Source organism: Rhea pennata, chromosome 3, assembly GCF_028389875.1.
Source record: "Rhea pennata isolate bPtePen1 chromosome 3, bPtePen1.pri, whole genome shotgun sequence".
In the NCBI taxonomy this organism is placed as follows: domain Eukaryota; kingdom Metazoa; phylum Chordata; class Aves; order Rheiformes; family Rheidae; genus Rhea; species Rhea pennata.
This window is the reverse complement of record NC_084665.1, coordinates 45,349,143-45,375,353: the sequence shown is the minus strand read 5'-3', so window position 1 is coordinate 45,375,353 and position 26,211 is coordinate 45,349,143. Positions and strand designations below refer to the sequence as shown.

Below are 26,211 nucleotides of genomic sequence, written 5' to 3'. Positions count from 1 at the left end.
AGCAGTTAAGATCCAAGCAGTATTTTGTGTTTCTCTATTCTACTCTTCCCAAATTTATTCAAAACAACACACAACGGCTTTTATCTTTTTATTTAAGCAGTTGTTCCATTTTTTGGTTTCCTTTGCCAACCTATGGCGTTCAAGGTAAGCGTTAATGTGAAGATTTTCAGTTGTTAAGTCTGCATTCCTGAAATAAAAAGTGCTGTAGATGCATGCTCCACCATACGAACCAAGAAACCACCCCAGGTCTGACTCATCACCGTGTTGCACTGACCAGGCAGCAACAATAAGAATTTCTTTACCTCTAGCTAATTAGCAATCCTTCTGGAAGAGAACTCATGCCTGAGATATGTGATTTTGCTATCATCAAGCTATAATTACTACAACTCATTCATCTGAAGCTGCTATGAGTATTACATATAAATTCCTTTCTTATAGGGTATTTGCTTTACCAAAGATTCAGGTAAGATTTCAAGTCTCTCTTTTCAGCTTCTATTTAGCTCCCAAGACCAGCTTAATAGTTTGGTCTAATCATATCCCAGTTACACTGAAGAGCAATGCAAAATCTGTAAGCCTAACAAGGCAGTTTCATTACTTCAGCACAATTCAAAAAAGCAGTCAAATATGTACATTCTGAAACTGAGCATTTAGTTGGAAACAAACTTGTAGCAGTAAAGTCAGATAAATTCTGTCTTTCTTTAGGAAGTGCTCTTTGAGAACAATCTTTTTACTGTAAAAAGTGATATTTTTAAAAGAATGATATCAAACTAAATATGTAAATTTAAATGCCTTTAAAATCCTTTGAATAAATTCCAAGCCTTGAAATTTTTCATATTTAGCAGCAAAAATTCAAAATTCAAGTATACGTATCTTTCTTAGCAAGGAGCAATGAAGTCCTAAATAGCACTTCATCACAACAGGCAAAAACAACCATTTTGTAACCCTTTCTCTGAAACAAAGGTGAGCTATCAAATCCAGCATTATTTTTTTTTGGAGGGCCATAAAGAACAACAATAATAAACCATGGAATTCTACCTGTGTGCAAACAGGAATTATAAGCTATGTTCTTCTGTGAAAGGCACTTCAGTTTGGCAGTCAATATACAAGCTCAACTCTACTCATTACAAGTGTCCCTTCAGACCTTTAGGAGCATTATACTCGTACCCTTGATTTAATAAACAGATGTATCCGAAGTTACTAAAAACAGATTTTGCAGATAACGTATTCAGTTATACAAATATTAGATCATCTTCATCTTTTAAGATTTTTGAGATCAATCAACTATCCTGTAATTCAGAGTTCACTTTACTTTTCCTTCATCTATGATTACAATTCTGCAAGAAATACAAACCCTCTTTTGATGTTTGCCAAAAAGATTTTGCACATGGGTAAGGTTTAGAATAGTCAGTCATGTCCCTCATATATCAGGACAAAAATCAGTTCAGAAAGCAGCATAGCTATAATATATAAATATATGCATAAAAATTAGATGTTTCATGTATCAATTTGTTCATCTGAAGATACTGTCCACTACCTGTACAAAAGAATACAGAATTCATCAATTTTTACAACCCACATATAAAAGCACTGAGTATCCCAGCTTCTTTCATTTGATTTCTACAGTCAAAATTTTATTCCTTGTTACCTGTGGTTGTACTTGGAACTAGCTTTTGGAAATGGAGTCTTGATGCACTTCTCCCCTACCACTTTATGAATTTCCTTTGTAAATAGTGTAAGATGCAGTGACGCCCCTTGGAGCATGCTCAGCAAATACAACACCACCTTACTTTCAGAATCAGCGTAAGAGATTTTGTACAATACCCTGCTCAAGTTCCAGTGATGCACACCCTCAAAATACGCTGCCCAGAAGCAGGCTGCTACAATCAATAAATACTTCTTAGTATATGAAAGAACAGAGGCCCACTCAGACTCTTCTCGTAACAATATCAAACCAACCAAACAGTAACATGGCCATTTTCAGCCTCAGTGTTTTTATTTTCAAGTCCATGTTCCTCAGGTATGTTAAGCAGCACAGTAATCAAGACTGGAGACTTACTGTTGGGATAAGTGGTTCATCTGGAGCACAGTGATAATTCTGCAACAAAGCTTGTAGCTGCAGAGAATTCAACTTAAAGCAGGTACTGTTAATATTTGGAACATCAGCATGTGAGTACTTGTCCATTGTAAGCAGTGTGGTTGCCTGAGAGTCGGGGGAGGAAAAAAGAAAAGTCATAGGAAACAAATCCAAACTTGAATAAAGCTTTAGCCCTTGTTTCTGAAATCTCTTTATTCAATAGGCAGGAAAAGATAAACAGTGAGAAGCCAGATTTGCCACAAAAGTAACAGAAGTTTCCCCAAAATAACCACTACGTGCATCTATTGTACTTGGAAGACAAGTGAATTCTAAATCTATCACAAATCAGGTATATCAATTTTTCATCTGCTCCTCTTGTCTTTGTTCAACACAGTTATAGATCAGCATAATAAGCAGAAATTGAACGTTAGCTAAAAATCACTATTAATTTCACTTATAATTTTAACATTAAAGATGTCAGATGTATTTTCTATCTTTGCATGCCACCTCAGCGTTCCAGGATTGACTGACACAAACTGCACTTGTCAGCAAGCTGCTGTCTAGTAATGCACAATATACAAATACTCTCTTTGAATGTACAACTGATTTAGGACTGTTAATGAGAAATGCAAACACTTACCTGCACTATTCTGCTTAAGTGGCAATCAGCAGCTAATTCTAAACCCTGTTTTTCTGCCCAGGCTTCAATATGGCCCAACTGTTGACGAATGATGGCTCCCCAGTAATGTGAACATAACCCTGAATCCGGGTCAGTAACTAATCTGTTAAAAAGCCACATGTTGATAAAATGAAACAGCTGGGAGAAGAGCTGTATAGTCAGTGCAGCATTCACTCTACATCGTCGCAACAGGGACATAGCTCCAGTCAGTGTATGCAAGACATCGTCTACAGAAATAAAGCAAGAAGTACATCAATTTACATAACAAAACATACAACCGGTTTAAGCCATAAACACTGAAATGTAGGACACACTCAATCCAACGTGGTTAATACAAGGTAGAACCTACATAAATTTAAGTTATATGCACTTTTAGAAATAAATCTATCGCTTCATGTTTTTTCTGTGACTGTTTTTGAGATTTAATTGATAGGGTTTATTTTAATATAACTTCTGAAGTGAAAATTAACACTTGTATTTAGTATACAAGTAGATCAGTTATATTTGGCGTTCTCATTTTCCTATTAATTTTAGTTAATATGTTAAAACCTTTATATTCTGCTGTTTCAAATGTGTATTGCAATTATCCCATAGTTAAATACAAACTGAAGAATTTTAGCAACAATTCTTTGCATTGTGCGATACACTTCAAAAATTGCAGAAAGCCTCTCCTGTTTGCACATTACATTTTAAAATATTCTAATTTCTTTTGTCCATTATTTCACTGCAGCATTACGTAATAAGCAATAGGCACTTTCTGTTAGCTTCACTAAGAGCAAACATCCTTTTACGCTTCCTGGTAGAACACATTAATGCATGTAGAACATTTATCTCCAAGCCTTCTTTTAAGGTAATAATTACATTTGAAATCCCTATTAATGAGACTGCCAAATTCATTTCTTTCACAGTGAAAAGTAGAAGCATAGCTGAAATAAATTATCTAACAGTTTCAAGATAGAAACCTATAAAGCAACTTAAAAATAACTGAAATAAGAACATCATCATCTCCCTTTATTTATTTATTTATTGCCTAACATATTGCATAGTTTTACCTATTGAAATGTCAGATTGCTACTTTTTACAAGTCTTCCCCTTTTCAGTATAGGACACTAGATACAAAAGAGTATTTCTTCATAGTCTTCCTTGAATGCTCAACACAGGAGAAAAAAACAATTACAGCAAGCTTAATATCTAAATAATTGGGAAGCATGTGTGAATTATGTTATGAATACTTTTTATAGTTGAACTGAAGGTCTGTATTTAATGGCTTTTCTGATTATCTTAACTTCAATTATCCATGTTAATATTTTCTTAACTATTCCTAACTCAGCTGCTCCCTTCATTCAAACTTGATTAAGTTCTCCATTTTCTTCCACAGTCATCAGCTATGTAATGTAGGAGGCTCCCAACACTTTCCTCATGAAAGATGCACAACTAGGAGCCTATCTAGGAGCATGGATAGGCTCAGCACGGCAAATAAAAGTAATTATGTGTACAGTCACTGAGCTGGGAGAGGACAAATGAACATAGTGCTGCCCTGGACAGATATTGGCTCTTTAAGAAAGACAGCCCAGAAAGGCAAGGAGGTATTTTTGCAAATAAGTGGCTCAAATGCAACAAGCTTTGCTTTAGTTCAAGTGATCAGCCAGTTTTGAGAGCTTGTAAGCAAGCACCAGAGGACAGTCCACAGAAGTTGACAGTGTTAGATGTCTGTTATAGACCACATGGTCAAGAAGTAGATGAAGCCTTCTGCAGACTATTTAGGAAAGCTCAGACCCTGATACTTACAGTGCACTTTTCACCCCAATATCTTTTGGAAGGACAACAGGGCTGGCATAATCAACCCAGGAGCTTTCTGGATTGTGTCACTGACAATCTCTCGATGCAGGTGACTGACAAGCTGACTACATGAGATGCTCTGCTAGACCTGTTACTCAAAGTAGCCAGAAGAGATTGGAGATACAAAAATCAAAGGCAGCTTTGACTGCAGTGCCCATGAGGTGAAGGTGTTGAAATTCCTGAAAAGTGAACAAGACAAATAGTAGAACTACAGCCCTGGACTTCAAAGAGGACATATTTTGACTTGAACAAGGATCTGCATAGCAGGACCCATGGAAGACTGCTCTGGAGAACACAGGAGCCCAAGATGGCTGGCTGACCGTCAAGAACCTCCTGAAAGCGTAAGGAAAGTAAATTCCGAAGTGCAGGAAGTTAAGCTGGCATGGCAGAAGCCTAGCATACGTAAACAAGGAATTACCAACTCAGCTTAAACACAAAAAATGAAATACACAGGTGGAAATGGGGATGGGCTATCCGGCAGGAATATAGAGACATTGCTTGAACATGCAGAAATGAAATTAAAGTCAAAGAGCAGCTCATGTCAGAACTAGCAAAGAATGCAAAACACAAGAAGAATTGCTTTATTAAGGTCATTAGCAGGAAACTGAAGGCTGAGGAAAATGTGGGCCCACAACTCAATGCAGCTGGGTACAAAATATATGAAAAAAGCAGAGGTACTCAATTGTTTTGCTTTAGTTTTCACTGATAAAGTCCTTGGTCCTAGTAACAGAGGTTGTGGGACTACATAGAGGAAGGTAAAATTAGGGATCTCTTAACCAGACTGGACATATACAAGTCTTCAGGGTCACGTGGGATGCATCTGAAGCTGCTGAGAGAGCTAGCTGACATTACTGCAAGGCTACTACTGTCTTTTAAATATCATGGCAACCGAGAAGCTTCCTATTGACTGGAAAAATGTCATTTTCAAGAAGGGCATGAATGAGGATCAGGGATCTACAAAGTCATTCAGCTTAACCTCAGTCTCTGGGAAGGTTATAAGAGCATTTCCAAGTGCATAAGGTGTTTGGGAACAGCCAGTATGCACTACAAAGGGCAAACTGCATGTGACCATCCTAACCGCCTTCTGTGAAGAGACAACCGGTTTAGTAGACTAGGGGATAGCATTAGATGTTGTAACCTCTACTTTAGCAAGGCCTTTGACAGATTCTCAGCATTCTTACAGTGAAATCAGTGGGATAAAGACTGCATAAGTAGATGAAAAGGTAGGTAGAGAATTGGCTGGACCACTGACCTCAAAGGATCTGTAATCAGGGTATGAAGTCTAACTGGCAGCCAGTTACTAATGGTTTCCCTCATGGGCCGACACTGGGGCTGATACTGTTTCATGACATTAATAATTACCTGGGTAATGGGAGTGCATTCTCAGAAAGTTCACAGATGATACAAAGTTGGGGGCACCTGTTGATACACTGCAGGGTATGCCAGTTATTCAGGGGTACCTCAACAGGCTGAAGAAATGGGCAGAGAGGAGCCTCATGAAGTTTAAAGGCATTTCATGAAGTTCAAAGGCAACTGTGAAGTCCTGCATCTAGGAAGGAATAATCTTATGCAACAGTAATGACTGGGTACCATATGGATAGAAAGCAGCCTTGCAGATAAGATAGACAACAAGCTGAACATGATTTAGCAGTGTGTCGTTGTATTAAAGGCAGTCAGTCATGAACTAAGCTGTTAAATTAGCAAAAGAACAGCCAGCAGGTTGAGGGAAGTGATCCTTTCCAGCTATTCAGTATTTGTGAGACAGCATCTGGAATGCAGTGTCTAGTTTTGGACTTCTCCACTCAGGGAAGATAACAGAACTACGGAATGGTTAAGGTTGGAAGAGACCTTTAGAAACCATCTAGTCCAACCCACTGCTCAAGCCAAGTCACCTAGAACAGGTTGCAAAGGACTGAGAGAGACAGCTTTTGAATTCCTCCAAGAATGGAGACTCAACAACCTCTCTCGATAACCTGTGCCAGTGCTCAGTCATCCTTACAATAAAAAAGCGTTTTCTCATGTTCAGATGGAATTTCCTGTGGTTGAGTTGGTGCTCATTGACTCTTGTCCCATCATAGGTACCACTGGAAAGAATCTGGCCCTATTCTCTTTACACCTTCCCTTCAGATACTTACATGCATTGATAAGCTCTCCACCACCACCAGTCTTGCCTTCTCCAAGCTAAACAGTCCCAGCTCTTTCAGCCTTTTCTCATATGACAGATGCTCTAGGCCCTGTCCTTAGTGGTCCCTTGCTCCAGTAGCTCCATATCTCTACCCAGTACTCCAGCTGTGACCTCACTAGGGCTAAGTAGAAGGGAAGGATCACTTCTCTCAACTTGCTGGCAATGCTTTTCTTAACACAGCCCAGGATACCATTTGCCTTCTTTGCCACAAGGACACATTGAAGGCTTATGAACAACTTGTCCACCAGGACTCCCAGGTCCTTCTCCGCTTTCCAACAGGTTGACTTCCATCCTGTACTGGTGCATGGGGCTATTCCTCTCCAGGGACAGGACTCTGCTCTTCCCTTTATTAAGCCTCTTCCTATCTCTCCAGCTCGTTGACATCCCTCTGAATGGCTGCAGAGCCCTCTGGTGTGTCAGCCACTCCTCCCAGTTTTGTATCAACAGCAAACTTGCTGAGGGCGCACTCTGCCCAATAATCCCAGTCACTCATGAGTAAGTGGAACAGGATTGGACCCAACATTGACTCCTGAGGTATACCACTAGTTACTGGCCTCCATGTCCTTGCAAATGGTACCAACATCACCTGCTCCACCATCTTTCCAGGGACAGAGAAGAGACCAACTGTCCTGCATTCCCTGTATCATCCTCCTTGTCCTTTCGCAAGGTTGGAGGAACGTTCATTTTCCTCCAGTGCGCAAGGAGTGCCATCGCCATGACCTCTCCAAGAGGACTGAGAGTGGCCTTGCAGTAACACTGGACTCCCTCAGTACTCGTGGGTACATTTCATCAGGGTCCATGGACTTGTGGATGTGAAATTTGCTGAAGTGACCCTTAACTTGATCTTCCTCCATCAAAAGAGGCTCTTCCTTTCTCCAGACTGTCTCCTTGATCTCTGTAGTCTGGGATATCTGAAGGCCAGTCTTACCAGTAAAAACTGAGGCTTAAGAAACAGACTCTTCTTTAAAGGAGTATAGTGACACAATAGAAAAAGGCAAACACACACAAAAATTGCAACATGGGAAATTCCAATTAAATATAGGAAAAGGGTTTTTTACCGTAAGGGTGGCTGAACACTGGAATAGGTTGCTCAGAGATGTTGTGGAATTTCCACCTTTATATGGAGATTCAAACTCATTGGACAATTCTCTGAAGAACCTGATCTAGTTGACCCTGCCTTAAGCAAGATGTTGGACTAGATAACATTCAGAGGTCCCTTCCAACCTGAATTATCATTTTTAAACCCATGCATATAACGTAAAACGTCACCACTGTCTTTTATCCTGTCCATATACAATTAATTCAAGCAGTTCTCAGGGATTAGGGCAACCTGTAAATGTCACTTATTGTTAAGAAAAATTCTGTTTATATTAATTAATTTTGTGTTTAGAAGTGATGAAACAAGATCAAGTAGTCTAACCTATTTTAGGCCTCTGAGGATTATTTTCCTCTGGATCATCAAGGAATGCCGGCATGTAGTTATTAAGCTCCGACTGCAGACAATGAACCAGGTATCTGTGAGGAAGGGAAAGAAAGGGAGTTTTAACATACTGCATATGCTCATTATGCATGCTTCTAATAAGAATTCTATCAAACGACAACATTGCTAAAATCACAGCTTTATGTGACTATATTGAATCAAATAATAGTTTTTAAAAGGTCATAGAGAGACAATTCTATACCTTTTGCAGAAATATTAGGAAAAGAACTGGCTCAGCAAGGAATGAAATTGGCCACTTTAATGCAACATTGCTACCACACGTGCAAGTGAAGGTCATATACTTTATAGAGAAGAGATGTTGTTAGGCCAAATGTTGGTCCTTTAAGATTAGTAGAACTTCTGTCTTTCTATCTGTTCAGACAGACGGGTACCCTTCTCCTTTTTAATTCTACCAAGAACAGTATTAAAGAAAGCAATTATCATATTCTGAGCGAACACACAGGACTGAAATTATCCTACTCTTTTGTGTAAAAAAAAAAAAAAAAAAAATCATTCTTGCGTTTTTCTTACCTTTTAAATACAGCAAAATGGAAAGAAGTTTGTTTTAATATCCCTTCATTTCTAATAATTAAACATTTTCATTAAAACATTTCTTACCTTTTTGTAATTCATTTACACATTTTCTGTTAAAAACAAACTAAAATGGAATCAAATGATAATTCCATAGATCAAGGTAGGTATTTCATGGCTTTTTACAGCTCTTCTTTCTGTTTCACTGGCACCATTTTCTAATGAAATACTTTCAATTGCTATAAAACAACAGTTGTTGGAAGTTCAATTAGTTCTGTTATACATCAGTTGTTACGACCAAATACAGTAGATTTCTTTCTTTTCATGCTTGTCGCACTGGTTTGAATTCTAAAAATATATTCCACGGTTCTGTTCTCCTAAGGTATAATAAATCCATTTGAAATCTTCCATGTTACAGCATATTTAGGAGAGAGTTCACAGAGTCGGAATTCCAAAATACTCTTTCATGTAAAGTAAATGTTATTTAAAATAAATGCTTTTCATTAAAAAAATATTTTTGTAAATTAAAAGCAAATGTTATTCAAAACATTTGAAGTGCTTAAGAGAAAAGCGTGTGTTTAATCTAGATGGTTCTAAGACTTACAAAAAAAAAAAAAAAAGAGGACTCGTACAAGCCACTAAACTTAGTAAGAAAGAATTGCATCTTTTCCCAAGAAAACATGTGCCACAGATTATGAATTATTACTGGCATTAAAATCCTGTTTGTAGGGCACAATGACCACTTCTACTTATTCTTCCAAATATGTTAGGAAACACCACACAACATTGCTGAAACAGCCTTAATAGTAACATCCAAAATTTGCAGCACGTGCATTACTTTCATCATATCTGTTTCATACCGTATCAGTTCAGAACAATATAGCACCCCTTTAAGCTAAAAAGCTAAACCGTATTTAGGCATCTTGTTGCAAGTTTTTGCAAAAAGCCAAGTTTGCATTTTCAGAGTGAAACCATCTGCAAAAAAATACTTACCTGTGAAGTTATACATAAATACCTGTGCATTTACAGGAAAATATTTTTAAGTCATACCTTATAAACCTTGTAAAATCGTTCTCCCTGTTTTGGGGGGGGGGGGGTTGTTTGTTTGTTTGTTTTTTAACTAGGTCTATGGCAACAGCTGTCTTCATCAATATTGTGCTGCAAAATATCTACCTTGTTAGGACAACAAATTATGAGGTTCACTGATACTTTTTTAGTCTCAGCAACACAAAGGGGCTGAAAAATCCTTGTTCAATGCTGACTTAAAAAAAAATAAAGAAACAGATCGACATGTGCAAAAGTTAAGCCTTTCTTTATTGATTAGCACTCTTCTCTGTCAGTATTGTCATCTGTGAGGATATTTTCCTTGGAGGATTTCCCTTCCTTCCCACTGGGCACTTAATTCAATTAAACAGTACTGTAATTAACTGAGCTGACTACCATAGGTTGTTTTAACTCCAAGCCTAAGCCTGTCTTTATACTACATTCTTAAAAACTGCTTTCAAATTTCTATTTATGAGAATTATGAAAGGAGTAGATTATTAATCTAATTAGAAGCTCTTAGAAGTGCAAGGTTCATGACCTGATAGGTCATGAACCATATTTTATATGTATATACACCATATTTTATATATACGTATATATATACACACCATACTATACCATAGTACCATATGTATACGTAACAGCAAAAATAAACTTTCATTGCATCTCCATAAATGTTAAGAAAAAGCAATCAATGAAAATTCAAATTTAAATAATATTTCCCTGAAATTTTTACTTTGCAGCTTCATCTATCACAAGAACAGCTGCTAACTATTAAGTTGTTCTCTAAATATCCTGAGATTAAGGTTGGGTCTACAGATATTAACTGAAATACTTGAAGCACGTTCAAACTACGGAAATTTAACATTATAAACATTGACTGACTTCTCAACATCTCACTCAGCCAAATACAAGAATTAAAACAAACAACTAAACTTCAAAATGGCAAATCCTTACAGGTGTTTATTCCTTTAACGAAGAAGCATGAGGCAAATTATGCAAATAAAACCGCTGGCATTGCCAAGTGATCCATACTCATAAAAGAAAATAACTGCTCAAAGAAATAAAGTCTCTCTTGTAAGTCCTCCTCTCGGGTATTTAACAATAAAGAAAAGAGAACTGCTGTATCCAGAATTGGCAAAAACATGGAGTGATTGCAAAAAACATAATAATAAAGCTGTCATGTTAACATAAAGAATGTGTTCAGTGAAACAGAAGTTTGAAATGCTTACTTGAATGCCATTTGAACCAAGTGTGCCAAAACATCTTGTGCATCCACAGTAATTCGGCTAAGGTCTCGGTCTTGCTTTATGAAATTCAGTAGTTCAGATGCATTTGCCATCCAAAAGGCAAGTGCCCCAGCAATATTCTTCTGTTTCTGTAAGCAGAAAGAAGCAGGGAACAATACAGAGAAATTGCTTTCTAGTAAGACATGGCAGCTTAAAAGGGCTCCAAAGATAGACCAGTACCTTTTCCCATTTCACCAAATATATCTCAGATACCAGATATTTGCAAAATGTTTTAATATAAATATTGCAATTGCTTAACTGATAAATTCAATTTTAACATGTTTACTGAACATACAAAATTCTGTTAGATTGCCAATAGCAGTATCAATAAAGCTATGGCATAAGCATCTTGTTACAAAGAGCTGAGAGCTTAGCTGAATGCAGTATCTGGTAATCTGTATGCTTTTTAAGCACATATTCACTATTGCCCCCTACCACCCTGATACTGCCCTCACGGGTTTTGATACCCAGTGATTCAGTATCAAGTACTGATCTATCTCACCATCTCCCGACCACAAATGCCAGGCCAGGCAACCTCAGATGAGATCCAAAGAATAGGAACCACAAACAACAAAAAAAGAAAATAAAGGGAAGAAAAAGAACTTTGGTCATTTCATATCCACATTGAAGTGCGTTAAGCAGAAATTATGGAATGCCGTAAAAGTTGCAAAGTCAAAAAAGGATTTTAGTACTGCATGTTCCAGTTGCTGAATGAGTGTTATGAACTGTTCAAGTCCAGCTGTTTGAGTATTGTATTTTGATATGGAAGCAGCATGAGAAACTGAGCTAAGCCAACATAGCTAGGATCAGTTCCCAGCAGTATATCCTACCTGATCAACCTGGTCTACCTCCTGGAGAAAAACGGACGAAGGAAATCAAACAGAATAGAAGAAAGAAACTTGTGAACAATCATGATAGTTTTAGAAATCAAACACTAAATATGAAGGTACAACACCTATGTTCACAGTTATACACTGACACATTAGTAAGTAGCTATGATGCAACTGAGCTCCTTTTAAATAAAAAGGAATTATTTTAGTAAGACTTGTAGCACAACAGCTAAAAACTGAAGTGCCACACATAACAGTTCATTCAGGGAATGCCCTCTACTAGCTGACATCCCAGACTCATTGGTTATTCCACACTCAGTGCACCACAGAAACTCCACAGAACATTTTGCAGGCTATGGGGTAACTAGCCACTTGAGTAACAGATCGAGGGAGCTACTTGCCCACACTGCTGCAATGAAGACAATGTACAAACATATGCAAAACAGACAAAAATAGTCCCCACCAGAAACACAAAAGAACAACAAAACAAAAAAAAAAAAAAAAAAAAAAAAAAAGACAAAAACACCTAACAGATTTAATTTATGGCTTTTCTATTAAAGAACAAAAAAAATGTTTCAAATAATAAAGTGGGACTCAAATGAAACACTACACTAACAGCTTCTTAAATAATGGTACACATAAACTACATTGAATTAGGCAAACAAAAAAATCACCAAACATGCCTGCCTGCTTAGTCAAAATTGAGCTCTTATTTCAAACTTTTCAGCTTTCTAAGATCACTCTCCCCTAACTGCCTCACAGTAAACTTAGATACAAAAATTTGAGGTGTCATTTGCTCTCACTATTGCAATTTTATTCAGAGCTCCAAGAACAAATTGCTGCTACTCTTCTCTGTCTTCTTCCTTTCCAACCAAGGAGCTCTGAACTGACTGAACATCTGTTGGTACAGAATGAAAGGAGATATTCTTTCTGAAAAGAGATGTTAAAATTTGCAGAGGATCAGAAATACCATGAAGTGATTTAAAAATCAAAATACACAAGCTTGGTTTGTCTACACAACTTAATTTCCTATTCTGGGATTTTAAGGAAAATGCTCAGCCTTTTCATAGCTCCCCCCAAAATTTCTTCCCTATCCCTTGACATCTTCCATACTGTTTACATAAGCCAACACAAAGACTACAAAAAAGTCACGGAATTAATTTGTTAGCCATTACTTCTAGAGTAACTTTAAAAAGCTATCAAATCTCCTCATCTAGTCAAGCAAAATCAGAATCAAAACCTCTTCTCTCTCATTCTCAATCTAGCACCAGAGTTTGTGGACCTTCCCTCTGCTTCTCTCCGCTTTCAGTATCTCTCCTCTTGCCTGTCATCTGCCTTTCCATCAGTCTTTCAGACCCTTAGATCCCCGTCAGTGTAGGTATGTTTTATGGTTAAGATCAACAGCAAAAGCTATTGTAAAACAGCAAGTTATTACACATTAATTTAATGGTGACAAACCATCAACATAAACACTCATTCTACAACCTAGACGAAGTAATTTCACTTAGCTTAGCCAGTAGTGTTTACACACTACTAAAGCAGGTCCAACCTAACAACAGCTTCAGTACTATTTTGTCTTCAGCCCATTAGCCTTTATAATCACTGATGTTCTACTTTTTTGTATGTGTAATTTACTTTTTTGTCCTAGCTTTCTCCAGCTTCTTCAGCATGGTATTTGGAGGAAACTCTTCCCAATTTTCTTTAGGTGTCTATCTATAACTCTCTTCAATATTTCTTCTACCTTGGTAACATCTTTCATAAAACACAAATTCAGCTACCATTTCTATGTTGATGCTTTCCCTAAATTTAAGGTTGGAAATTAGACTGCAACTACAAATATGTAAGGCTGCAAAAAGGATATCACAAAGGATAGTCCAGACAAACATTTGGTTTTAATGCAAGTTTCATAATACTACCATCAGGATTATATAAAACACAATTGCTTACAACAACCAAAAGGCTGAACTTGATCTGCGAAGCCCTTCTCAGTGCTGGAAATTAATGTTTTTGCCAAACTACTATTTTTCAGTTTTGGTCTGCTTTATTTTATGAAAATTGATGTCTAAGCCTGCGTCTCAAGTATCTTCTAGCGGCTACATGGTTATGCATTTTGGTTCAACAAAGACAAAACACAGAGTTTCCTTTGCTTTCCCATTGCCCCGTTCCTCTCACCTCAATTTTTTGGTGAAGGGTTCTTGTGGCAAGTTTATATCAATCAGTTCTGTAAACAGAGTCCCCATCTTTGATTGAGCCCTATAACTGTTATGCGATAAGTGAAGCCCACCCTTTATTGTTTCCTCTCCATTCTCCCAGCTCCTTGTTCAGGTTCCCTGTAGTTCATGTTCTCCACTGCTGCCGTCTGCTCTCTGATTTGAAAAATTTCACTTCCTTTCCAAAGCCAGATAAATAATCGAGCTCTGCTGTAAACATTAACTTCTGATACCATTTTGATTTTATCAAATATCCATTTATTAGGGCATCAAGACAGTGTACTAGTTCTTCATTTCACCATCAAACCACCTTTCAAACTGACAGCAATTTCAGAATCCACATGAAAGGCTAGTCTTGTTTTTTCACTGTAATGTTTCTTTAACACTGGCAATTTCTGCCATTCTTTCCTATGAAAGGCGAGAATCTCTTAACTATTTCCAGAACTGCCTCATCACATCCTCCCTACTGAAGTCTCCATTCACTAAAGGTTTCCGAAAGCTGAACAAAAGCCAAGCAGTTTTCGTTTGCTGTGACCTCGACAGTCATACCATCCTTTTGCTGTTTAGTTTTCTCCTCTTCTCTCTTGATCAACCTGTTGCCTAACACTCATTTGGACTGCAAATTCTTTACAGCGAGATTAATATATCTGTTATTCTGTACAGTGCCCTCGCATACTTGGATCCTTGCTCTCTACAGGTTACTATGGTAGCCTATTTTGTAGCAAATGTATGTGTTTTAATAATTACAAAAATACAGTTCAACTTTTTCCTCTGAGAAAACTCCGCAAAAAAGAGGATATTATCCTGCATTCCTATGCAAAACAAAACCCTGCCTGGTGCTTCAGTGGAATTCCTGCATATGTAATATCAATCGTGTCAGATTATGTGTAAGATATTGAAATACTTAAGAACTTCTCTTCATAAAGCAGTTGTGTCAACTCAATTCAAAAAAACTAAAAAACTCCCTCTTTTATTACCATTCTTACAGTTACAGAAGAACATTTGCTACTTACTCATTATTCTTTAACAAGGAAATCCAACTTGTTTCTCAAGCACTCATGATCAGAAATACTTGCAAAGATTTTTACTTCTAAAGAACAGAAGGATTTCCTGTCATAGAACTTATCTTCAAAACAACATTCCTTCCCTACTTGCACTGCTCAGGGGGGAGTTTCTTACAACTCACATTTTTCACTAACAAGAAAAATAAAAAACCTCACATGGGAAATTAATGTTGGCTATAGTCTGATCCTTGACAGTAGTTGATTAAATGCTTAAAAAAAAAAAAAAAAAAAAAAGAAGACTAAGAAGGTTACTAGATAATCTACAAAATATGTTTAATTCCCTTGATAGTTTTTTGCAGAGAAACTCACCTGTATAACTCCCTCCATCATGTTCACCATCTTGTTGACTATTGCAATGACTTTGTGAGTACGCTCAGTAGGAGTGATGTCAGGTCTGTACTGGCTTGACAATACATACCGACATGTCATATATAAAACATATGTAGGTGACAGTTTAAAATGAACTGTTGAGCTATTTGTGTAATTTATAATGGCAGATAAGAAGGCATCTTCAGCTGCGGGAGAAGGGAAAAAAAAACATTCCAGTAAATCAAAGACAGGAAGAAAATGAAATTAAGCATTTTATAGCTTGAGGTGGAGGAGATCCTTTTTTGGAGGAGAAATGAGGAAGAGTGGAGCACTGAACTTAATTTAAATTCCTGTATCTGTTTTAACCTGCAGTTATTTAGGTACAACACCACTACACTTCTACATAAAAGTTAGAAAATCTGATATATCAGGAAGTATTTCTATACTATCCTTTATCTCTTTGTTGAAAATTTGCAGCTTTAAGACAATGGGAAAATGCAAAGTTTCTCTTGTCTCCTTTATAATAGGAAATTTTATATTAATTAAAATGTCTTTTTTTTTGTTTGAAACTAAAAGAGATTTTAAAGAAATCTTTGGTATGATATTTTTCTACCAAATCTAAGACTTTAAAAAATCAGGGAGACTATGATGACAACAAAAATTTAAGTGCTAACCTCATCAGATTTTCTATAAACTGGATTTTTGACCAATACATAACATAACAAGCAAGATGTGGAGAACTCTATATAGGGAGAATAAATTCAATGTAATGTTAGGGAGGTGGGATTAACAAATTTTTCTTGATTAAATTTGAGTACATGAAGACAGGGAGTTAAAATGCAATTAGAATTAGGCATGAACTCATTTCAATATATGAAGTGTCTCTTTACCCTCCCCAACAAAATCAATCGTATCAGTGAATTCGCTATTATCTATATAGTCATTTTTCTTCTCAATGTTTAAGTTTTATTAAGTTTTCAAACTGCCTGAAAATACTGCAGAAAAATATATCACCAAGGAAGTCTTTACAACTTCACTATATACTCACAGCTTTCCCTGAATTCGATACTGGCAGGTAGTATCAGTTCCGGTCCATGGGTATCCTGAGGTCTGAAGAAAGAAGATTAAAATTGAAACAGACAATCCACATGGGTAATATTAATTACATTGCCAAATGACAGATTTCTCTAAGTACACCAGTTCCAAATGCTGACACGTCTTTCCCCAAAACTTTCCTTTTCTTTGCCTGTCTCCTAGAGTCACTCAGGCTATACTTGCCCACAGGACAACAGATCATAACACAGGCTTGAACTGTGGAGTCTGCATTATTAACAAATGTCCTCTTTTTCACTGTATGACAGACTGGTAACATCAGCTTGCCACCTGCCATCGACAGGATTCAAATAACAAATTATTCACAGACACAAGAAAGTAAGGGAATGAAGCTTCAGTGTGAAGGATCAGCTCTTTTATAACAAAATACTTTCCTTGCTATCATGGAAAAAGGCTTGCAAAACTGATGCAAACGTGGTCAACTTATTTGTCCTTTCTCCTGTTAAGGAAACAGAAGTAAAATCTAGCCCTCCCCTCACACTGCTCTTCCTACACTACATGAAGAAATGTACCATTTCATGAGACTCAAAACTACTTCCCTATTTAAAGTGACTGCAATGCTCTTTCCCATCATTACATATCAGAGAATTCAGAGAAAAATGAACAGAAAATTTTTGGTGTCTGCAAAGTTTAAGCACCTATTTCATTCCTTCTTTAAGCAAAAGCATTAATTGGGTTGTTCTCTGTAGATGGGCTCCTATTTTTAGGAAACATGTAGAAGCTTGACATCTTATGCACGCAACAGTCAAATTTAAGCACAATTAACACAATGGGTAGCATTCTTCTTTCCTAAAGAACTTTCAGAAAGAAAGAATGCAATATGATTACATAAGCCTCATTTTTCTATGTCGTCAGTTCAAAAAGCAGCAAAAATTTTACTTATGCAACAAAGCAAAGATAGGACAATGAAGGCATATACTTGGGATACATGACAATCTTCCCGTTTATTCATCCATCACCCATAGTAATAATCAACAAAGTAACTTTGAGAGACAGCTGACGTCAAAAGACCTGGAACAAATTTAAAATTCAACATCGTAGATCAAAAAATGAAGTGTTCTTTTAGTGATTTTTTTTTAGTTGCAGAAAAAATAGACCAATAGAGAATTTAGCTATGTCATCTAGGTAGCATTTTATTATAAAAGGAGATTGGCAAAACTAAGTTCTGGGGAGCTGAAGGTTAAGAAACAGGTTTCCAGGCATGGCAAAGCAATATATACACAAGTTCTTTGAAGTTAGTTACATTTTGAATGTGATAGCATACTCTCTTTATAAAAAGATTGCTTGTTGGTTTTGAAGTTGCAGTCTTTCTTTTGTTTTTACTGCTTTGAATTTAAGTTGAACTAATTTGTCACTACCACCACACTATCAAAAGTGCATCATCATCTTCACTGGTAATTACTTTCATAGAAGAGTAGCTATTAATACTTATACATCTTATTAATATAGAAAATTTCAAAGATGCATGTAATCCTAAGACTATAAACAGGTAAAACTTGCAGATTCAGCTGTAGTGGTAAGACATAGAAATGTTAATAATGACTGGTAAACCAATAATGAATGACATATTTCATATGCTGTTTTATTTTCGTTTCTTGGAATGAAAAGATGCTGATCCCATTCAGTGAAAAAGAGTAGAATAGGAGATCAGTTTTCTTGCAACAGGAAAGAGAGCAGTACAAGATATGAGATCCTGTATGTATTAATGCAAGATTGCTTGCAAAATTTTGGAAGTTGGCTTTAAGAGAGAAATGAATATGCAGTAAAGACTTTTCAAAAGTTGATTTAATTTTACCTCCAAATTAGTACTCTCTATAGAAACAGATACAGTAAATCAGCCATTCTAGCCACATTAGTAAGAGATTACTTTAACTCTCATACCTTCTCCAAGCCCACACAAGAGAAATACACTCTAGATTAATTTTGCAAATTGGAAATGTAACTTAAAATAAATCTACATACTTTCGGTATCACAATAGCTAGCCAATTGGCTTTGTTACCTATATTTTAAGTTCATGTTCTCTGTTATTGCTTTTACAAAAACATCTTTATGCTGTTGATTTTCTGAGATAAACAATCTGAAAGTCTGGCTAGTGTATGACTAGCAAGCAAGCCCATAAAATATTGATGAGGTGTTGCCTCTTCTAATAAATATGCACCAAGTAGCATTAGGTTTTAAAATTACATTAAAAATCACTACTCTCCAGATACTTCTATTCTTCCCTAGATTAATTGTGTATGATCTGCTGTATTTTAAAAAAAAAAAAAAAAAAAAAAATTCTCTGGTCTTGTTTGATTGCTGTATCCACCACACTCACTAAATACAAATGAAATATTTTGCAAGGCATGTTAAAACTAGGATTCCAAAATGAATTTACCTTCCATTAACACTACTTATACACCACTATCCTCATTTCCAACCACATATTTAAGAGCTCCTGAAGGGTATCCAAGGCAAAAAAAATATCTTTTTCCTTTTGATTTGGTTGCTTCTTCTAACTGAAGTCAGCCTCCTAACAAGCACATACGACCATAATCCTCAACTACATATTCATCTTCTTTTATTTCAAAGAATCACATTTTAATCAGAACAGCCAGGCCAATAAGTAAATCAAAGCTATGCTTTCAAATTTCAATTTAGTTCTTTCTGTAGACTAGAGGTGAAAAAATAAGGCAGTGTCAAGTTCAAATTTTTGCTCTGCAACCCATGCACTGAGTGATTGGAAAGATGCCTAATTTGCCTTATTATTTAACATTGAACAACAGTGATGAACACACACACACACACACTCTTCTGCCTCGTGAAAAGTAAATCTACTTAAGGGTGAGAAGACATACTAGAAGCTTTACAACTTGAATTAGTCTGCTTTTCAACCTTGTATTGCATTTACCTTAACTTTAATCCATTATCAAAGCAGTTCATCTCAATTTAAAAGTAGGTTAATGTAGGCAGTAATGCAATCTTTTATTTTTTTGTACAATGAGAAAAAAGATTTTTAACAGAATCACAGAAAAACTAAGGTCGAGAGGCACTGCACAGTGAGAGATCATGTAGTCCTGCTCAAAGCAGGTCAGCTACTGCAGATTGCCCAGGATCATGTCCAGTTAGATTCTAAATATCTCCGAGGATGGAGACTCTACAACCTCTCTGGACAACCTGCTCCAGTGTTCGATCATCCTCACAGTAAAAATAAAAAAATTTAAGTGAGATTTCCTCCATGTCAGTTTGTGCCCACTGCCTCTTGCCACTTCTCTGCATAACATTGAGTAGAGAGCATGGCTCTACCTTCCATACTGCCATGCCATTAGGTATTCATACACATTGATAACATGCTGGTAACATTGATAAGGTTGTGAAAGATTCACCCTAAGCTTCCCCTTTTCTAGGCTGAAAGAAATCCCAATCCGTTCAACCTTTCTTCATACGTCAATGAGTTCTTCAACCCTCTAATCACCTTAGTGGAGATGTCCCGTCACTGGACACTCACCATTTTTTCAATCTCTCTCTTGAACTGGAGGGACCGCAACAGGGCACAATACTCCAGGTGTGGCCTGGAGTGGAATTATCACATCCCTTGATCTGTTAGCTATACTTTTGCTGATGAAGCCCATGAAACACCTTCATTGCTGCCAGGACACATGGCCAATTCAAGTTTAGTTTGCTGTCCACCAGGACCCCCCTGAGTGCTTTTTGGAACTACACTCCCACCAGTCAGACAGCAGCCTATTTGCTACTTGGAATTTTTCCAGCTCCTGTCCAGAACTTCACTTTTATCTTTGTTAAAGATCATGCAATTCTTGCCCCAGTCTTCTAAAGTCCCTCTGAACAGTGGCGCTTCTTTCCGGTTTATCTAGTTCTACGTTGAGTTTATCATCATCCACAAACTTGGGGAAGGAGCATTCAATCCTGTCATCCAGGTTGTTTATAAAGATACCAAGTAATATTGGACCCAATATTGACACGGAGAAACTCAACTCCTGACTAGCTGCCAGTTCAGCTTTGAGCCATTAACCATCACTCTGAGCTTGACAACTTACCCAGTTTTCCACTGATCTTTATGGTCCATTTACCCAGTCTATATCCTAGCAGCATATCAACATGGATATTCTGGAATATTGTGCCGATGCCTTGCTAGACTCAGGTGGTTAATGTCCATAGCTCTCCCTTCATTCACAAAGCAAGTTGTTTCATCCCAGAATCCAGTCAGTCAGTCAAGCATGATTCATTCTTGGTAAATCCACTCCAACTTCTCTCAATCATTTTCTTATCCCTCACATGCCTAGAAATAGCTCCTATCAGGAGTTGTTTCATAATTTTCCCAGGGACCAAGAGTAAAGCTGACTGGTCTGCAGTTTTCTGGATATTCCTTTTTGCCCTTTCTATAGATGGGTATGGTATTTGCTCCTTTTCCAGTCATTCTGGACTTCCCCTGATCTCCATGACCTCTCAAAGATGAGAGTCACTTTGCAATGATGTCATCCAACTCTTAGCATCCTTGGATGCATCCCATCAGATCCCACAGACTCTTACATGTCATAGAATCATAGAATCAGTAAGGTTGGAAGGGACCTCTGGAGATCATCTAGTCCAACCCCCCTGCATGTCCAGTTTGTACAGATATAACCTGACTCAAGAATCATCTACTATTGGTAGTTTGCTGTCTGCTTCACTTTCGCTTCTTTGCATCTACTCTAAAACAAAATGTATATGCTATACAAAATCTAAGAATATACTTAGAAGCTGTCTCCCTCTTATAAAGACCTCTGAAAAGGAGAAAAACTTAGACAGTTTTATAAGCATAATGAAAGTTCACTTTTCTCCACAGAATTACAGAATGATTGAAGCTGGAAGGGGCTTTTAGAAAAATCATCTAGTGCAATCCTCTTGCTCAAGCAGTCACCTAGAGCAGGCTGCACAGGACTAAGAGAGACAGCTTTATGAATATCTCCAAGAATGAAGCCTCAGCAACCTCTCTTGGCAACCTGTGCCAGTGCTCAGTCATCTTCACAATAAAGACGTTTTTCTCCCTTCTGTTCAGATGGAAGCCCATTAGCCTTCTTTGCCATAAGGGTATATTGCTGGCTTTATTTTTTTTAATACACACACACACATATATGTGTACGTGTATACATATATATGTGTGTGTGTGTGTATACAAACACACATCCCTATGCGTGCACATACACACACAGATAGATATCTAGTATCACATGTGACACGTTACATGGGACATAAACTTCTTGTGTCAGACTTCTACCCAACCTTGCATATGTGAAAGGGGCTCTCTTTTCCCAGCTTCTGTTTACGATGAGAACTAGAAATGATTTTTGAGACAATGTTAACACTAAAAAACTTCTTAGAGAATCTAAGAAGAAGTTGGGTCCCCTTTGGATAGAAGTCACGCAAACTGAATTTGAGAGAATATATGGAGATCAAACAACCAGAAAAAAGGGGGCATCAGCTGGAGACAGTGTTTTCCATCTTGACTTTGGAAGCAAACTGAATATGCAGGATGTGAAAGTGGCATTGTGCCATTGAAAACAGGGGCTATCTATGGGTAAAAATGGGATAAAGCTTATCTGCCTAGTAACAGCTAGTATAGAATGAAAGCAAAATTAAGGAGCAGGTGTTAAAACATACAAAACTTGTGCAAGACAAAGACAGAGGTAGTTGAAATTCTTGCTCACAGGAGTTGCTAATAACACTACAGCAATAGGAACAACTTGGTTATTTTCCTCTCCAGAGTCGACCACATCACCATGCAAATGACAAATGAAGACCAATTTTCTAGAAACTATATTCTTGTAATTAAAGGCATTCCATATGAATGTGCCTGTCCACAAATCAACAAACTAATGAACTTGATTTTATAGAAAGAGAACTATACATAATATTTAAACAAAGGGGAGACATTTTAAATAATCTGATTATTAATATTTGATTATTAATCTTGAGTTTTACTGGGGTGAGATCTCAAAGAAAATCTTGTTTTCCACGGAGACAGGTAGTTCAAAATATTTTAATTCACTGGCGATCCATCAGGAAATGTATCAGGTTTTTTTTTCCCCATTACTAAAAGTTATGGATTTGAGCTTGCCTACCTGCTATCCTGTCTGCGGTAATCTTGTTGCTGTTCTATTCTAATCATCGGTTTCACCATTCCTCGTTCAGCTGTGCTGGATGCTGATGATGTTCTGTCACCATCAAGCCTGTTGATGCTCTAATTCAAAACAGTAGGACAGGTGCTTAACATGGAAACATCACATTAGCCAATATTTGTGTTTGACACTATTAAAATGAAGTGTCAATTTGAGGCTAGGGAAAAGGATGGAATAAACAAAAAAAAAAAGCTCACAATAGAATACAGCAACTCAGTGGATGTTGTCACCACAATGAAACATTCAAGAGCACACGTGCATTGCAAAATATCACAATGGGTAGATAGAAGCGGCTATTTCTTAAATGTTGCCAGAATATATTTTGAAAATTCTGAATGTCTTTATTTAAAAAAATGCACCGGTATTAATGCAAAATAAGAATCAGATGTCTCTGAAGTTTTCAAATCTAAATATGTTAAATTTAAAACCAGCTAAGCTACCCTACATGGGCTGTACAATAGTTCCAAGTGTTTACACTATTAATCTATGCCATAATTTATCCTGTTCTTATGCAAAGTCTACTATGATAAACAGGACATAACTTTCTAAAACAAGAAATGGAAATTCAAAACATGCCAATCTTCATGTACAAGCTCATTTATTTTGACTCACAGGCTCCTTAAGAGCAAGTGTTGATTTATGCTTTTCAGTTGCATATTGGAAATGTGCTGCTTTAAGCAGTAAAATCTACAGCAACTATTTTTCAATGAAAACAGTAAAAAATAAAACACTAATAAAATATGAAGTATTTCCACATTTCGTAAGAAATTTCTAGGACTAAATAATTTGTTTCAACACAAGAAAACATACTGAAAAATGTGCCTCTCAACAGGAGTTTGAATAAATAATTATCTTAGTACTGACCTGCTAATCTATGAATCACTTCTCATCAGTAGGTCTCAAGGGAACTTTACATTGTTAACCCTTTTCCAAAGCAAACTCATAAAAGTAACCATTAGTGAACCAGTGATCTAATCAGTGATTCTACAAGATGTCATGCAGATTCTCAAACTATGCAGCTCAAAAATAATTCATTTCCCCAAGCTTCCCTAGGTCCAGTAACAGCATTTTTCTAGTGAATTTGAAAAGAATATGGAGCACACTATGCAATATAATAATGTCAGTAACTCCAGTTCTGAGTAATTTTGAGGAATTTTAATAGTTTATACAGTTTTTAAATACTTCTATCTTTAATTTCATCTGTGCTGTCTAGCTAACCAGGACATCATTAACATCCGATTCCAATTTTCCCTCCCTTCTTTATAGCTTTGTTAGTAGGAATGCTTTCTGGCATTTGGGATGCCTGCTTTACCCCGATAGCTTAATTTTTTTTTTTTTATTCAAATGTTGTGAAAGAAATGCCTATCAGAGTATTGTTAATAACAACACTGCCATATTAGCATCACAAAGTTTCTTTTCAATTATTTAAATTTGATAACAGTAGTAACAAAAAAAATGCATTTCTGGGAAGATTACTACATTTCAGACTGCTGAAATAATTCATGCTTTCATCTCATCTGAGGCATGTACCACTAAAAGGCATTAACCATTGTGTCATTTTACTCCTTTTCTTTGCTCTTAAAGATGTTACTCTGACAGAGAGTCTACTAGCAGCAACACAGTGCAGGAAGAAAGCAAGAACAAAAAGATTATTTCTTCATAAAATGTTTATAATTATGATTGCAGAGACAATTTGTTTAGTGAGAGTGTGTTCAGGAGCTCTATCGAGGTTGGTAGTCACATCCATTAAACTTTAAAAGCCTAGTTAGAGTTAAAACTTGAATATATTCACATTTCATGTAAAACGTTCAATTTAATGACAACAGTTATACACTACGTATATGGTATACTGATGCAACATTTTTACTATACATCTCTATCTGCATTTAAGCTTCCTTTGATTAACCAGTTTTAGGAGAAACTATTCCAAGCCCAAGCAGTTTTCCTTTCTAAAAGAAAAGTTACTCTATTTTTGGCATGGAATGCATGCCATATGCTAACAGAAACTTCTACAAAATAGCCTTAGGGAAGAAAGATGCCCATAACACCCAAGCCCACAAACTAAATAGCTAGGGAGAATGGTGAACTGGCGGCACTTTATCAAATACTAAAATCAGTGTTGTAATTTTAATCTAGCTTAAGTATGACCTAATTTTCATTGTTTATTCCTATTTTAGCCATAATAATACCTTGCTTGTTGGCAATGCTGTTCCACTGTGAACATCTCCCTCCAGATCAAATGTGGTTTCCTGAACAGCTCTAAAAGCAAAACAACATTTGAAGTACTTTTTAGAAATTATACAGTTAAACAAGGGACGAAGTAGCTAAAATTAGTAAACTGAAATTGAGGCCTACCATGACTCTCTTCTTCATGTTTACTTTTTAAATCACTGTATCAATCCTTTATATAAGATGACTACAAATATTTAGTCAGATCATTTCCTTTGACAAAACTGATTTAGTTGCATTGTTTTCAACTGAATGAGAACAGATAAAAACACTAAAATAGATTCATGAGATTTTTCACTGTAGCTGGCTTGCTTTAAGTTTTTACTCAGGTCTTCAATATTAAATGCATATCCACTGTATCAACTTAAATCATTCATAAGTCAAAATAATGCATTCTAGTATCTGCATATACTGATGAATAAAGATTTTAAAAATATTTGATTACTCAGCCTGTAATATCCCTCACCAGAGAGTCTGCTGTTCAGGTAAAGCTCTGCAATAAGCTTTGCAGTTGACTACATAAACCCAGGAATGCATTTGTTAATTGATCTGCAGGATAGATGTAGAGGGAGCTAGAGGCTTAAGCAGAAGTATCACACCACCAGCCTAAACTGATACTTATTCCACAAATATCTCCAGCCCTGAACTGAGATTTATTCCACAAATGCAACATGCATATCAATTTTTAAGGATTCTTTTCATCTACCAATTGAAAAGGGAGCTAAACAAAACAAAAGCTTTCACAAGATTTGTATTACACTTATCACTACAGGAATCAATATATTTTCCCATATAATTTTAGAGCATACAAACCCCTCTAATTCTTACTGAAGGGATGATCACTCATGAGAATGGCACCCCACATTCTATTTTGGGCAAAAAACTAGTATAAAATCCACTAGTAATAGTGAGGCCTACAACCAATGAACAGCTGAGAAGAAAATAAGAGGTTAAGACCCAAATGGAAGTTAGGGGTCGGGAATAAAACACCCAGTGGAATGCAAGCTTGCAAGTGTTTTATGTCCCATTACAGGTAAGCAAGGTATGTTCAGAAGTATTCTAACAGGTACTGTAACAACAAGTGATCATAAGTCACAGAATTTCTTGGATGGAAGCACTGACATGAAATCACAGTGACATTCTGACTTCTTGGTAATATAAAAGTCCCCTACACCA

The 26,211-nt window shown here is 36.6% G+C and overlaps 1 protein-coding gene across 16 annotated transcripts in view; it reads right to left on the bottom strand.

The window, feature by feature from the left end:
- Positions 1-26,211, bottom strand: part of AFDN (afadin, adherens junction formation factor) — a 135,004-nt gene that overhangs the window by 48,258 nt on the left and 60,535 nt on the right. For 9 of the 16 annotated variants that reach the window (XM_062572173.1, XM_062572185.1, XM_062572176.1 and 6 more), the window contains exons 11-19: positions 24,996-25,065; positions 22,750-22,868; positions 16,583-16,644; positions 15,535-15,740; positions 11,952-11,972; positions 11,065-11,210; positions 8,198-8,292; positions 2,715-2,980; positions 2,057-2,200 (exon numbers count right to left, since the gene is read on the bottom strand). In XM_062572173.1, coding sequence (XP_062428157.1) covers positions 2,057-2,200; positions 2,715-2,980; positions 8,198-8,292; positions 11,065-11,210; positions 11,952-11,972; positions 15,535-15,740; positions 16,583-16,644; positions 22,750-22,868; positions 24,996-25,065 — 1,129 coding nt within the window. The remainder of the gene's footprint in view (positions 1-2,056; positions 2,201-2,714; positions 2,981-8,197; positions 8,293-11,064; positions 11,211-11,951; positions 11,973-15,534; positions 15,741-16,582; positions 16,645-22,749; positions 22,869-24,995; positions 25,066-26,211) is intronic. The other 7 variants (XM_062572178.1, XM_062572182.1, XM_062572183.1 and 4 more) reach the window with 2 other exon arrangements.